Source organism: Cibotium barometz, chromosome 33, assembly GCF_041138505.1.
Source record: "Cibotium barometz isolate CiBa-2024 chromosome 33, ASM4113850v1, whole genome shotgun sequence".
Lineage (NCBI taxonomy): Eukaryota > Viridiplantae > Streptophyta > Polypodiopsida > Cyatheales > Cibotiaceae > Cibotium > Cibotium barometz.
In genome coordinates, this window is record NC_141078.1 from 9,999,749 (window position 1) to 10,012,232 (window position 12,484).

A 12,484-nucleotide genomic window follows, 5' to 3' on the forward strand; every position below is an offset into this window, starting at 1 on the left:
CTACGTCCAGGCTTGGAGGCGGCTTGTGTTTCTGGTTTTTGTGTTTTGTCTTTGAGGACTTGATCTTTGAGTCAGTCCAGAAAGCTAGCTCTCAGCATTTCACAGCTCTGTGGACTCACTCAAAGACCAAGTCCTCATAGAGAATGTCTCTTTCAACCTTTTTCTCTTCTCTCCTCCATAGCAACGCCCCTCCCTGCCTCCCTACCTGCCCTTCGTGCCTCCCCACTCTCATGTAAGCACCTTCACAATCACCACCTTCACAATCTGTTTGCATGCAACACAGAGGAGCTGTTGTTGCATGCAAATAAAGGAGTTGTTTTTGTTGTTGGAACAGGCCATGGGGGCTGTGGGCGGCTCCGTCTTCCATCTCATCAACACCATGAAGAACTCGCCCAGATGCGGGCTATGGACATGTGCTGCAACCCGACGCTGCACCCTTACGACACCCTTACAACGTGGGCGACAGGCGTATCATCGATGGGGTCCAGGTAGAGCAAACACGGCGCCAACATGCCAGTGTTTGCTCTCTTTTCTCTCTCTCTGTGTTGCATGTATATTCTAGGGCGTTTTTGACGCTATGAGGAATCCTCTTGCGTATTTTGACCTAACTGTGGCTTGCTGTCACTTGCAGTTGTCCTTTTACCCATGCAGCTCAACATAGTTGTGCTTGGTAGATATTGGTGTCCCTTTGCTCCTCTGGCTCTTCATTATCGACGACAGATCGGTAGTTTCCGCAAGGAATTAACTAATTTGGTATTTTAGAATCTACTTATTATTAACTGTGAAACGCGTGTGATTAAAGAGAATTAAGTTGAGTTGAAACTCCTCCATCCCCTGTTTCAGTGGTGCATGGCCATGCGAGGAGGAGGGGGAGGTCCAAACCGACACGGTGGAAGAGGCAGAGGCGGTGGCGGGAGAGGAGGCGGCCGAGGTGGTGAAGGAGGGAGAGGAGGTGGCCAACAGAGATGGTGGGATCCAGAATGGCGAGCAGAAAAGCTGACACAAATTCGTGCAGATGCAGGTCATCTTGTTTTTTTATCAGTCCCTCTCATCTTTGTATTTTTGCCTTCCCTCACTTACACCACCCACGTTTCTCTGTATCGCAGTCCCGACATGAAAGACGTCTTGCAGTAAAAGCAGACAATGGACACGGAGTAAAAGCAGACAATGCACGTGGAGGGAACCTTAGAAACGTACCTGCACCGTGTGGAGGTCGAGGCGAACAGCAGGCGTGGAACAGCAGGCGACCCGAATTGACTGGACCCGGCTATTTTCAAATTTTCAAATCCAAGCGTGACGTGACTGGCTATTTTCAAATTCAAGCGTGAACGTCACGCTTGCAAGGAGGAGGCAGTATTTTGAAATAGGCCCCCCTCCTTTGCCCACGTGGAGGGAGGGCCACTCTCCCTTAATCTTGTATAGATGCACGTACGTACGTGTGTGTGTGTGTGTTGTATCCATATACATGTCGTTTAAGCCACAACACTTCTCCCATTAGCTGAAGTCTGGCTTGAATCAAATGGCCGATATCAGGCAGCATGCACTTGTGTTGCCTCTTCCATTCCAAGGCCACATACATCCTCTGATGGAGCTCTCCAAAAAGCTCGTCTCAGCAGGCTACAAGGTAACATTTGCCAACACACAGTTTAACCACGAGCGAATCCAAGCTTTTCTGCAGAGACATGAAGAAGAAGAGAAGGGAAAGGAAGGCAGTGGGCTTCTCCGCCTGATTTCTCTGGAGGAGGGGTTTCCCGCAGTGTTTGACAGCCCCTTCGATTTACTGGCGGCCGCCATCTCCCCGGCTATGAAGGCTGCTGTGGAGCGCCTCGTCGCGCAGCTTCTTCAGGAGGATCCGCCCGTCTCCTGCCTGGTGTCCGATCTTCGCCTCCTTTTCACACAGGACATCGCCCACAAGCTGGGCATCCCCCGCCTGGCGTTCTGGACCCAGTCTGCTGCCAGTTTTGCCTCCAACTTGCTCATGGCCCATGGTTTCCAGCCCCCTCCAGGTACAGATCCTGCTGCTAATTACTAGTTTTCTCCAGCTAATTATTATGCTTTTTTTTTTCCATTAATTACATCTTCCAGAATGAAAAAATCTTCATCCTCTACATAAAAAGAAAAAACCGGTAGATCTCCAGCTACATAAAAAGAAAGTTAAAATCTTCATCCTCTACATAAAAACAAAGTTAAACTCTTCATCCACCCCAGCATGGGTGGAGCCAGCTCTTGCATTCTGGGTGGCTGGCCCGTTAATAGCCGGCCATATTGGCCCACACTTATGATTGACCGCACGGCAGTCCTCATCCTCGAATCTGAACCGATGATTGCAGCAGGCGAGCTGGCCTAAAACGTTTCTATGGAGGACTTACATTACTATCATCCTACAGAGTAGCCATTGAATGTGAGGTTGATGAGGGGAGGCTACTTGGGGATGGGAGTTTGCAGGACTTGGAGGTGACAGTGAGGACCAACTTCACGCCGCCCTCCCGCTCCTCAAGCGCCGCAGCCGCACACACAAATCTCCACGGTCATCATGGCTTCCCTAGCGTCGCGGGTAAGAACATTACTAAACCTCTCATCATACATATACGATGGGGGGTGCTTCTATGAGAGAGAGAGAGAGAGAGAGAGAGAGAGGGAGAGAGAGAGAGTCTATTGTTGGGGGCCAGCAAGAGGACCATCGAGTTCTACAAATATTGGTACATGGCAAGGGAGGTCTTTCTTGGTAAGCATGACCAGGAGGTCTTGAACAAGATCAAGTGCGATGATGTGCTAGCAGAAATGGGCCTGAGAGTGAAGTTTTCTGATACCAAATACATTTCGGGCTTTTTCCAGCTCTCGCATGACTTAGAAAAAGTGGTCGCTGGTGACAATGCATGCCAATTGCTGCTATGGCCTATAGAATAAACTAGATGATTTGAGGGAGATACTTGATGACTGGAGAAAATTCAAGTCCATGACGCCTTTAGAGAAGAGAGTTCAAAATCTGACCTGGTCGGCCTCGAAAGCCTGTCTTGGCAGCATCAGTTATGTGCATTGAGTTTGGGGTTTGCTGCTGTGCTTGGTGCATAGCTTCTGCTGATTTTGTTACCCTCCGCCCCCAGCACAAACACACACACACAAGGCTCAAGACACAAATGTTTCCACTGTCCAAGTGGAGTGAATACTTGAATTTGAGTTAGCTAAACCTTTGAAAACATGAGATAAACTGTGTAAAGTTTTACTCAAAGTATATGAGCATTTTGGGTTTCCTATGTGCTGGAGGGACGACTGTTGACAGGACCCTATTTTCATATTCATATCTATGAGGTTGGGACAAAGTAGTTGAGAGAATTGTTGGGTGTTACACAGGCACCTACAGTTCCTTTTACAAACCTACCAAGTCAGTTTGCATCTCATGTGATAAACTTAATTTTGGAAAGAGAGAGAGAGAGAGAGAGAGAGAGTAATGTTTTTTAAAATATACATTTTTCATATTATAAAGATAGTTATAAAAATCTCCATGTCATTACTTTGTCCAACATGAGCATATAAGTGAGAGAGAGTATTATGTTTTTTAACATATATATTATTCATACTATAAAGATAGTCATGAAAATCTATATGTCCTTATGCTTAGTCAAACATAAGCATACAAACAATTAAATTTATGCCTATGTACAAAATTTCAATTGAAAAAGTTTTATTTTTCACGTGTTTATATATACGTTGTTTTATACATGCACATATCACATCTACATACCTATGTCATACATATTATCTTATATGTATGTATGTATGTATGTATGTGTGTGTGTGTGTGTGTGTATACATATACACACGTGTGTGTATACATGCTTATATACATACATATATATACATATACGATGGGGGTGCTTCTACAAGAGAGAGAGAGAGAGAGAGAGCATGCCAAAATGCCTTCTTTGTACAGTTGTCTTTTGAATGGTGTATCTGTCAGAATATGCAGCGAAAATGATAACCAAACTTGGGTAGACAAGAGCAAGTAGACTGCAGAAAATAAACAGCACAAGAAACACAGAGAGATAGGTGTGTAAACTCTTCTATACACAAGATCCCGAAAAAACTGAATGAGGAAGTGGTGGGGGCAAGGGGCCTATTTATATGCCCCTGGGAGAGCAGTCGGCCAGCACAAATGATGCCCACGACTGAGTGAATGCAGTCGGCCAACAGAAAAATGCCCACGATTGTGTGAATGCAGTCGGCCAGCAGTCCAGAAGCCTACGCATCACCTGTGTGCGGTCGGCCAGCCACAGGACTGCTGTTGGGAGAGTCGGCCAGCCCTGGAGTGCCTTATGTAACCTGTAAACCATCCCTTCAGATCCTGGAACAATAAAGCCTGGAGGCTGCTCAACGTACACTTCCTCCTGTAGGTCACCATTAAGGAACGTAGATTTTACATCCATTTGATACACGGGCCACCTCTGAGAAGAAGCAAGGGCAAGAACGGTCCGAATCGTGGACATCCGCGCTGTCGGTGCAAAGGTATCCTCGTAGTCGATGCCTGGCCGCTGAGCATAACCTTTAGCCACAAGCCTGGCTTTGTGTTTGTCCACCGACCCATCAGACGCATATTTGGTCTTAAAGACCCATTTGACACCAATGACAGACCGCTTCGACGGCCTCGGTACCAACTCCCAAGTGTGGTTCTTCTCGATGGCATCAAGTTTCACCTGCATGGCTTTCCTCCAAGTATCCTGTGAAAGGGCTTTCTTTACGGAAGTGGGCTCTTTATCCCGCATGATACGAGACATTAAAGCATAGTTCACCTGAAGAAGCTCCGCTGTGTTGCTTTTATCTCGGACTCTATGTGATCTTCGAGGGCCGTCCTCTGTGGTCCACTCGGAGGGTAGCTCCGTGACACCTGACTCCCGAAGGGTGTCTAACAACCACCTAGGTACTCGAACAGATCGTGGAGCCTCCTGTGATCGCGGGGGCTCTTCTCCAGTTGTGGGCTCAACCTCCTGTGATGACTGAGGTGGATCAACTGGAATGATAGTCTGGGAATCATCATCAAACTCCTCTGGATCTCCAAGAAGTGGCGGCTCCTCGACAGTGGATGCTGGAACATGCTCGTCAAAGACCACATCTCGGCTGACAACAATCTCGTTCCTTTCTGGATCATACAACCTATATCCTTTGGAAAGAGAGTTATACCCCACAAATACCAACTTGCGGGACTTGGAGTCAAGCTTCCCCCTCTGCTTCCTCGGAATATGTACATACGCATCACTCCTAAAGACACGGAAGTGCGAGACATCAGGTTTCCTGCCAAAGTATGCCTCAAATGGAGTCATATGAGGTATTGAAGTCGTCGGAGAGCGGTTGATGGTATGGACAGCCGTTGCCACAGCCTCACCCCAAAGTGGATGAGGAAGATCACGATGCTCCAGCATGGTCCTCGCCATCTCCACCACAGTCCTGTTCTTGCGTTCAACAACTCCATTCTCCGAAGGCGATCCAGTATTGGCCGGTTCCCTTTTGATGCCATGATCTGCACAAAATCTGAAAAATACAGTCGAGGAGAATTCACCTCCTTTATCAGCCCTGAGAGTCTTAACCTGAAATCCAGACTCTTTCTCCACCATCACGTGCCAATCCTTGAACCGAGCAAAAGCCTGGTCCTTCTGGGAAAGAAAGTAGACGTTGGGACAGTCGGCCAGCCCTGGAGTGCTCCTGCCAACCTCTGGCATCCCTCCCCACCACTAGAAAAAATGAGAAAAAATAGGGAAAAATACGGGGAGTGAGGAAAAATGATAAAACACCTTATACAAGGTGGGCACACCCACAACAGAGGCCCTGGTGTATAAATATAGACAGGAGATGACTTCTAACAGTATCGTGTGCCAGCTCCTACCCGTCAAGAGGCAGTTGACAAGGAGAAAACATTTGCATTACAAAATTGCCATAATAATTGCATAATAGGTATGCCAAATGTGTTGCACGGTGAGGAAGCACTAGACTGTCTTAATGCGTGCACTGCAAGTACCAAACAAGTATGATAGCCTCTCTCAAGATGCAATCATGTTTGCTTGGATCTTCAAAGCCTGCAGCCTGTGGCAACATATGCACAGCTGACAAGGGGGGCATGAATTTGTAATGTGACTGTTAGACATAGGTTGCTTGGAAATGATGTTCTTGGCACTGCTCTGGTGGTATGTATGCACAGCTGACAAGGGGGCATGAATTTGTAATGTGATTGTTAGACATAGGTTGCTTGGAAATGATGTTCTTGGCATTGCTCTGGTGGTATGTGTGTACCAAGTGTGGTGCTCTCAGGAAAGCACGAGCTCTCTTTTGGATGTGTGCATTATTTACTGTTTTTGGCCAAGAGGGCCAAGCTGAGTAAAGATGTTCCAATGATTTCCTTGCATTTTAAAATCCTAGGTAGCATAGGAGCAATGATAAGGAGGAACGAATTCATGATGAGATTCTCGACACGGGTTATTGGAATAGTTTTTTGCTTTGTAATGCTCTGTTGGATATGTTTGCCGCGCGCGCGCACACACACACACACACAACTTCCTGTCGTAGGTATGGCTTCAATGGATTACATGTACACATACACATACATACATGTACATGTATGTACATATATACATACATCTATGTGTTTGAACTTTGTGTGTAACCCGATGTGCTATTTTGGCTAGGCCCTATTGTGCCTAGTCCTTGCCCGTCGTAGACAATTAAGCCCACTTTCTATTCAAAAGAGGAAAGGAGAGGGGCAAGGGTAGACAAGTAAGTGCATGCAAAGATGCTTCCTTGACAAAGTTGCCTTTTTTAATGGTGTGTCTAGCTCCTACCTGTCAAAGACAAGTCATGCCACTAGCACGGGTGAATGTATGCAAATAGAAACAATATGGGGGTCATCATTTTATTGCCTTAAATAGAGAGGAAATGGGGGTCATCATTTCATTGACTTTTTCAAGCATTAATCATTACATATTAAAATGAAACCTTAGAAAAACACTCTTATTCTTGAAAATCTCACATGATATATTTAATGAAAATGCAAAAAAACATTTTGGTGCCATATATATATATACACACACAAATATGTATTAGGCCATTTTTGAAATTTTATCTTTGTTTTTATTTCTTCTGTGCAGATGACTCAACACTTATCACGTGTGTTCGTGGTGTCTCCCCTCATCGACGCTCTGAGATATCCAGCATTGTTTTTGGCAACAACCCTTCGTTTCCAACCGAGGAGTATGTATGGGCGCCTTTCAAACGAATAGGCGAACCTGCGTGGGTGGTGATCAACACCTTTGATGAGCTGGAGGCTCCTGCATTGGATGCATTGCAAGAAAACCTAGGGTTTCGACCTCTCACTCTTGGCCCCTTGATAAACACGCCTTTGTTCAGCATCTCTCAAGGGGTTACAGAGATCGGCTCGCACCTCGGACCTCAGAACTCCTACCTTGACTGGCTCCGAGCTCACCCTCCGGCATCTGTCCTCTACATTGCATTCGGAACAGTGATAACTATATCAGATGAGCAGCTTGAAGAGCTTGTGCTTGGCTTGGAAGCTAGCCAGCATCCCTTGTTCTGGGTATTTCGTCCAGATTTGTCAGGTCACTCCCGGAAGTTCACACTGGGCGCCCTCTTGCACCGACTGAAGAATCAAGCAATGGTAGTTCCTTGGGCGCCCCAATTGCACATCCTGTCTCACCCTTCCGTGGGAGGGTTTCTCACACATTGCGGCTGGAACTCCACACTCGAGGCCATCGCAACGGGAGTTCCCATGCTCGGATGGCCGCAACTCGCCGACCAGTTTCTAACTCGGAGGTGTGTGGAGGATCAATGGGGGATTGGGTTGGGTTTGGAAGCAGGTACTGAGGAGAGTAGTGGGCTTGTCTCGAGTGTGGAAGTGCAGAAGAAAGTGAGAGAGTTGATGCAAGGGGAGAAAGGGAGACAGATGAGAGAGAAGGCAAGCAAGCTGAGTGATGCAGCCAAAAGGGCTCTTGTTGAAGGAGGGTCATCACATCAGCATCTCGAGCTTCTTTTACAAGGCAGTTGGAGTACTGCCTCTGTGCAGTAGATCGTTTTTCGTGGGAATCCAGCATGCAGGACGATAGTGCTAAAAATGGCTTTACTGGATGTTCCCCCCCCCCCCCCCCCCCCCCCCCCCCCCCAATGCTACTGAATTGTAGTGCATACCTATGTAGTAGAGCTATGTACAATATTACTAAGAGAATATTTTGTGCATGGGACTTACACCCTCACATGAGCAGGAATAAAAGCATGCAGAAAGTAACTATGAAAAATGTGAAATACATACAACAAGGACAAGGGTCGATTTGGATTCAAACCCTATACCTCTCCTTAGAAAGGCAAGGGTGCAACCACTAGGCTAAATAAAGCCTAAGTGGCAAAATAAGGAGTTTAGTCACTAAATTTGATTTCTTTGTAACTCTCTTACTAATATAATAAGGTGGTAGAGGGATTGGACTCGTTGGGCAGGAACTCGTTCACCAATTGGACATCTATAATTAAAAGTCACTTATACTCTTCATGGAAAGTGTAAAAGTGAGACCGTGGATTTGATCCTTGCTTTGTAACTTGATGATGGAGCGATCGTCCTTACATTGAAAGGTGTGTTTGGTTTGTGCTTACTTTGTTTATGTTCAAAAACTTAATTGTTATTTATATTCAAGAGAGTTTGTTAAGTACGACACAAACACTTGGAAATGTCCATTAGGTTTACATAACTTAGCGTACCATGAGGCATCGACACCATTGGTAGTTTTTAGGGAATTGTGCCTTTGCTTCCCATTGAAGATTCTCTACGCCATTACCTTTGTTTTCTCAATCTAGAGGTGTGTGATAGTGGTAAATTGGATAAGATCTTCTCTACCAACTGTTTGTCCTTTATGGTTCTCCTTCCCCTAACTTGCACACAGAGTGTGTTGATGGCCATTTTTTAAAACCTTAGTAATTTCTCCCAATCTTTTTCACCATGGTTTGAAGAGGAAATATTGGGTTTGAATCTTGAAAAAGGTTGGAGAATTTCCATCAACTTAAGATGGATTTTCAGTGCTCTTGCTCATATGCAAACCTAACTTATTTGAACCTTGCTTCAAAGTAAATGTGATTTGTGAGCTACACGAATTAAAGGATGGTTGTGTTTATGTAGTGCCACAAGTTTTATTGTGTTTTGATTCTTTTAGGAATATATTTATGGGTGCATTTAGTAATGATAAGTAAGGACCACTCTATAGACATATGCTTATTTGGTAATGATAAGTAAGTACCACTTTGTAGACCTACTTTGGTAAGTTAATTTAGTGAGAAAGATCCATGAGATGATAATTGTTGCTATGGGAAAATATGTGGAGGGTTTTATCTCGTAGCACTCAAGGGGCTCGTCCATCACACGTGGCATATTTCTACTCGGCACGAGTTAGAGAGAGGCTTTTGTGTGGATGCTCCTGCATACCTTCTTTCTTGACGTGATGACATTGTATACTTGCTTACTCTTCATCTCCTCTTTTTTAATTCTTTTGTTAAAAAAGAAGTCACAGGGTTTTTTATCGACTTGCTCATTTCTCTAGTTCTACATGTAGGTTGTATCACGTAGTCGATAGTGACTCCTAGTTACGATAGCATAAGTCCCTCATAATGAAGCCGGAAAATTATATCTTTTATAAACTAAAGGATTGAAAAGAGTTCAAATATGTGCACTTGTTAGCACCCATGCTTTTAAAAAGAGGTGCTTGAGTGGGATCCGATTCTCTACGTGTCACGCATGCGAGGCGTGAGTGGGCGAGTGGTGGTATTAATCGGCTTGTGGGAGTGCATGCAGTGTGTACGTCGACGGGTGGTCGGCGTATCGCGTCTTGCATGGCAGTCGCCTCTAGTAGTTGGCTCGTTCGTGAGGATGAAGGGGTGACGGGATGAGGAGATTGGGACCCAGAGGCTGAGGAGGAAATGAAGCGAAGAGGTGAGGTTGAGGTGGTCTGCGTCAAGAGAAAGTGTGTCCCTGATTGGCTTAACGAACGTTTGTGTAATCAAGTCAAAGAGAAGGTATGCCTGAAGCTGAGCCAGGAATTCATTAGAAGCCAAGTAGGTTTATTCTCTATGTGCAGTGTGTTCTTGTTCTGTCCAGGAAAACCTCTGTCGAAGGGAGAACTAGGTAGATGGCTACAGGAATCCATCTTGCATGATTGTGCTGTTTCTAAGATATTCTATCTTGGTAAGGGTTTTTTCAATGTTTTGTTTATCAAAGGGCAATCTGTGATTGAACTGTTTGCCAAGGGCCCTTTGTTCTTTGGTCACAGGCTAATTCATATCTTTCCCTTCGACCCTCTTTTTGATGTTAATTAAAGTCTGCAAAATGCCTGCCCTGTTTGGGTCAAGGTTATAGGGTTGCCCCCTTGGCTAAGACCAGCTTTGCGTGATATTGCTCAATCTCTGGGTCCGGTGTTGTTTGTCCTTGGTGATGAGGTAGGAGGAAAACAAGGGAGGAACAATGTATGTATTACATGGAATCCTTCTATTGAGACTCCGAAATCTGTTGAAGTTGATTTAGGGCAATTAGGGAAACTAGAACTGAGTCTCAAATTTGGTGAATTCCCTGGAGCTTGCTTCAGGTGTGGGGCTTTTGGGCATATTGCCAAAGATTGTTCGATTGTGGTGATCTCTAGAGAGGATCTTAAAGAGGAGTATAGGGGAGGAATTGACAAGGAGAAGGATCTGTTGGAGTCTCAAAAAGCTGATCCTAAGGGGAAGGAAGTGATGATAGATTCTGGGAATAAAGAGAAGGAAAGAGGGTGGGATAAAGTCAAGTCTAGAGCCAAAGTGAGGCAGAGTAAAGCTGAAGCTAGGAAAACTATGAATAGTAGAAGCTATTAGAATAGGAGGCATGGGAAGGGGGAGAATCAAAATTCTATTATTTTTTCTAACTCCTTTAGTCCACTTCTTGAGAGAGATAATTCCTTGTTGATGGATCAATGCCCTGATAAAGCTAATAGTGAAGCTACAAAGGAGTTTAATCTAGCTCAGAGTAGTCAGAAGGACTGTGTGGAAGTGGAAATGGTATTGGAAACTCGTGATGAACCATAAAGTGTAACTTGGTTGAACACAATGCTAATCAATACACTTAAATACACTAAGATTTGAAGGACACTTGCTCAAATACAAGAAGTAAATTGCTAAATTGACAAGAGACACTATGAGTCGGAACGGCCGACCTCTCCCTCAAATAAAGTATATTGATCTTGGGAGAATCAAGTACATAGTGTCATGGGCATTTCTGAACAGATTTCCATACCAATGCATATGAATACAGTATTGCAAACAAGTGGTTGTGGATGTAGACTTGCAACCCACACTACCCTCTCAAGTGCCCATGTTCCCTACCATCTGCTCTCTATTGTTCCACCAACACATGGTAGCAACAATCTGCAAGAGAGCACGTAGGACAAGAGAACACTACACAGGGTATGTGATCTTGTAATTCGATTCCTCCCTCCTGCTACTTGCTCCCATATTTAAGCATAAAAGCTTACCAATAGCAAGTAGAGTCGATGACAGCGGAAGTCTTCGCGTTGGAAGCTTTTGGAGTGTTGATATCTTCGATTTGCCGCAATTCTTCGCGATACAAAAGTCTTCAAGAGGAACCCTAGGAAAGCTTTCCCTATGGTTCAACTTGAGAAAGGAAGGCTGAAATTAGGGTTTTCAACAAAAAGACCAGAAATTACAGCAAAAATAAGAGCTGTTTTGCTGAATTTCAGTCATTGGGAGTGAGTAGGAGAGTGATTAGCACTTGGAAACACTCTTGGAAGCTTGGAAAACACCCTAGCAAGTTGGGTATGGCTATGGAGAGCTTGGAAATGGAGAGAAATGGTGGAAAAATAGAGTTTTCAGCCTCCAAAAATCTTCATGAAGAGAAAACACGAATTTTCTCTTAATAAGTAAGTGAATTGGGTCCAATCAGGTGAAGGGACATGGGGAGATGCCCATTTATGAGTAAAAGGAGAGGATCAGGTCTTGGACATTGAGTCTTGTCCGCCTCGGGACTTCAGTGAGTGTGAACTTGGAAGCGGTCATAATTTATAAGTGACTTTCGGGCGCCCAAACTTTAATGAAGTGGGAACGCACTCACTTATAAATATTGGCTAAGTCCTAAGGGCTATTTGAGCCTAGATTGGGTAATACTTACCACCTGTTCACATGCCACACAACCATGTCAGGAGACAGTTTCACACGCACGGTTCACGGGCAGGCGTTCCCTAGCCTGGAACTACACATAGGTCATGCAAGCATGAAAACAGCATGCAATTTCATTTGCAGGCAAGCACATAAAGATGCTATGCAATGCAACATTGGCATGAGAAATTTCCGTTCATAAAACCATATAAGACCAGGCGTTTCAGGCAAGTATATGCGATACCAGACCCAGTGGAAAGCCAATCCTCCAGGCGTTTCCGGGCATGTACACAAAGACACAAGTCCCAGC

The 12,484-nt window shown here is 44.9% G+C and overlaps 1 protein-coding gene across 1 annotated transcript; it reads left to right on the forward strand.

Moving 5' to 3' along the window:
- Positions 1–1,480: 1,480 nt before the first annotated feature.
- Positions 1,481–8,141, forward strand: LOC147619279 (UDP-glycosyltransferase 85A1-like). Its single transcript, XM_086772938.1, has 2 exons — positions 1,481–2,006; positions 7,131–8,141. The coding sequence occupies exons 1-2, from the start codon at positions 1,520–1,522 to the stop codon at positions 8,063–8,065; spliced, it is 1,422 nt and encodes a 473-aa protein (XP_086629064.1). The 5' UTR covers positions 1,481–1,519; the 3' UTR covers positions 8,066–8,141.
- The last annotated feature ends 4,343 nt before the right edge of the window (positions 8,142–12,484 follow it).

Coding starts and splice junctions, on each gene's coding strand:
- LOC147619279 (XM_086772938.1), top strand. CDS start 1,520: ATGGCCGATATCAGGCAGCATGCACTTGTGTTGCCTCTTCCATTCCAA. Junction 2,007..7,130: donor TGGTTTCCAGCCCCCTCCAG/GTACAGATCCTG, acceptor TCTTCTGTGCAG/ATGACTCAACACTTATCACG.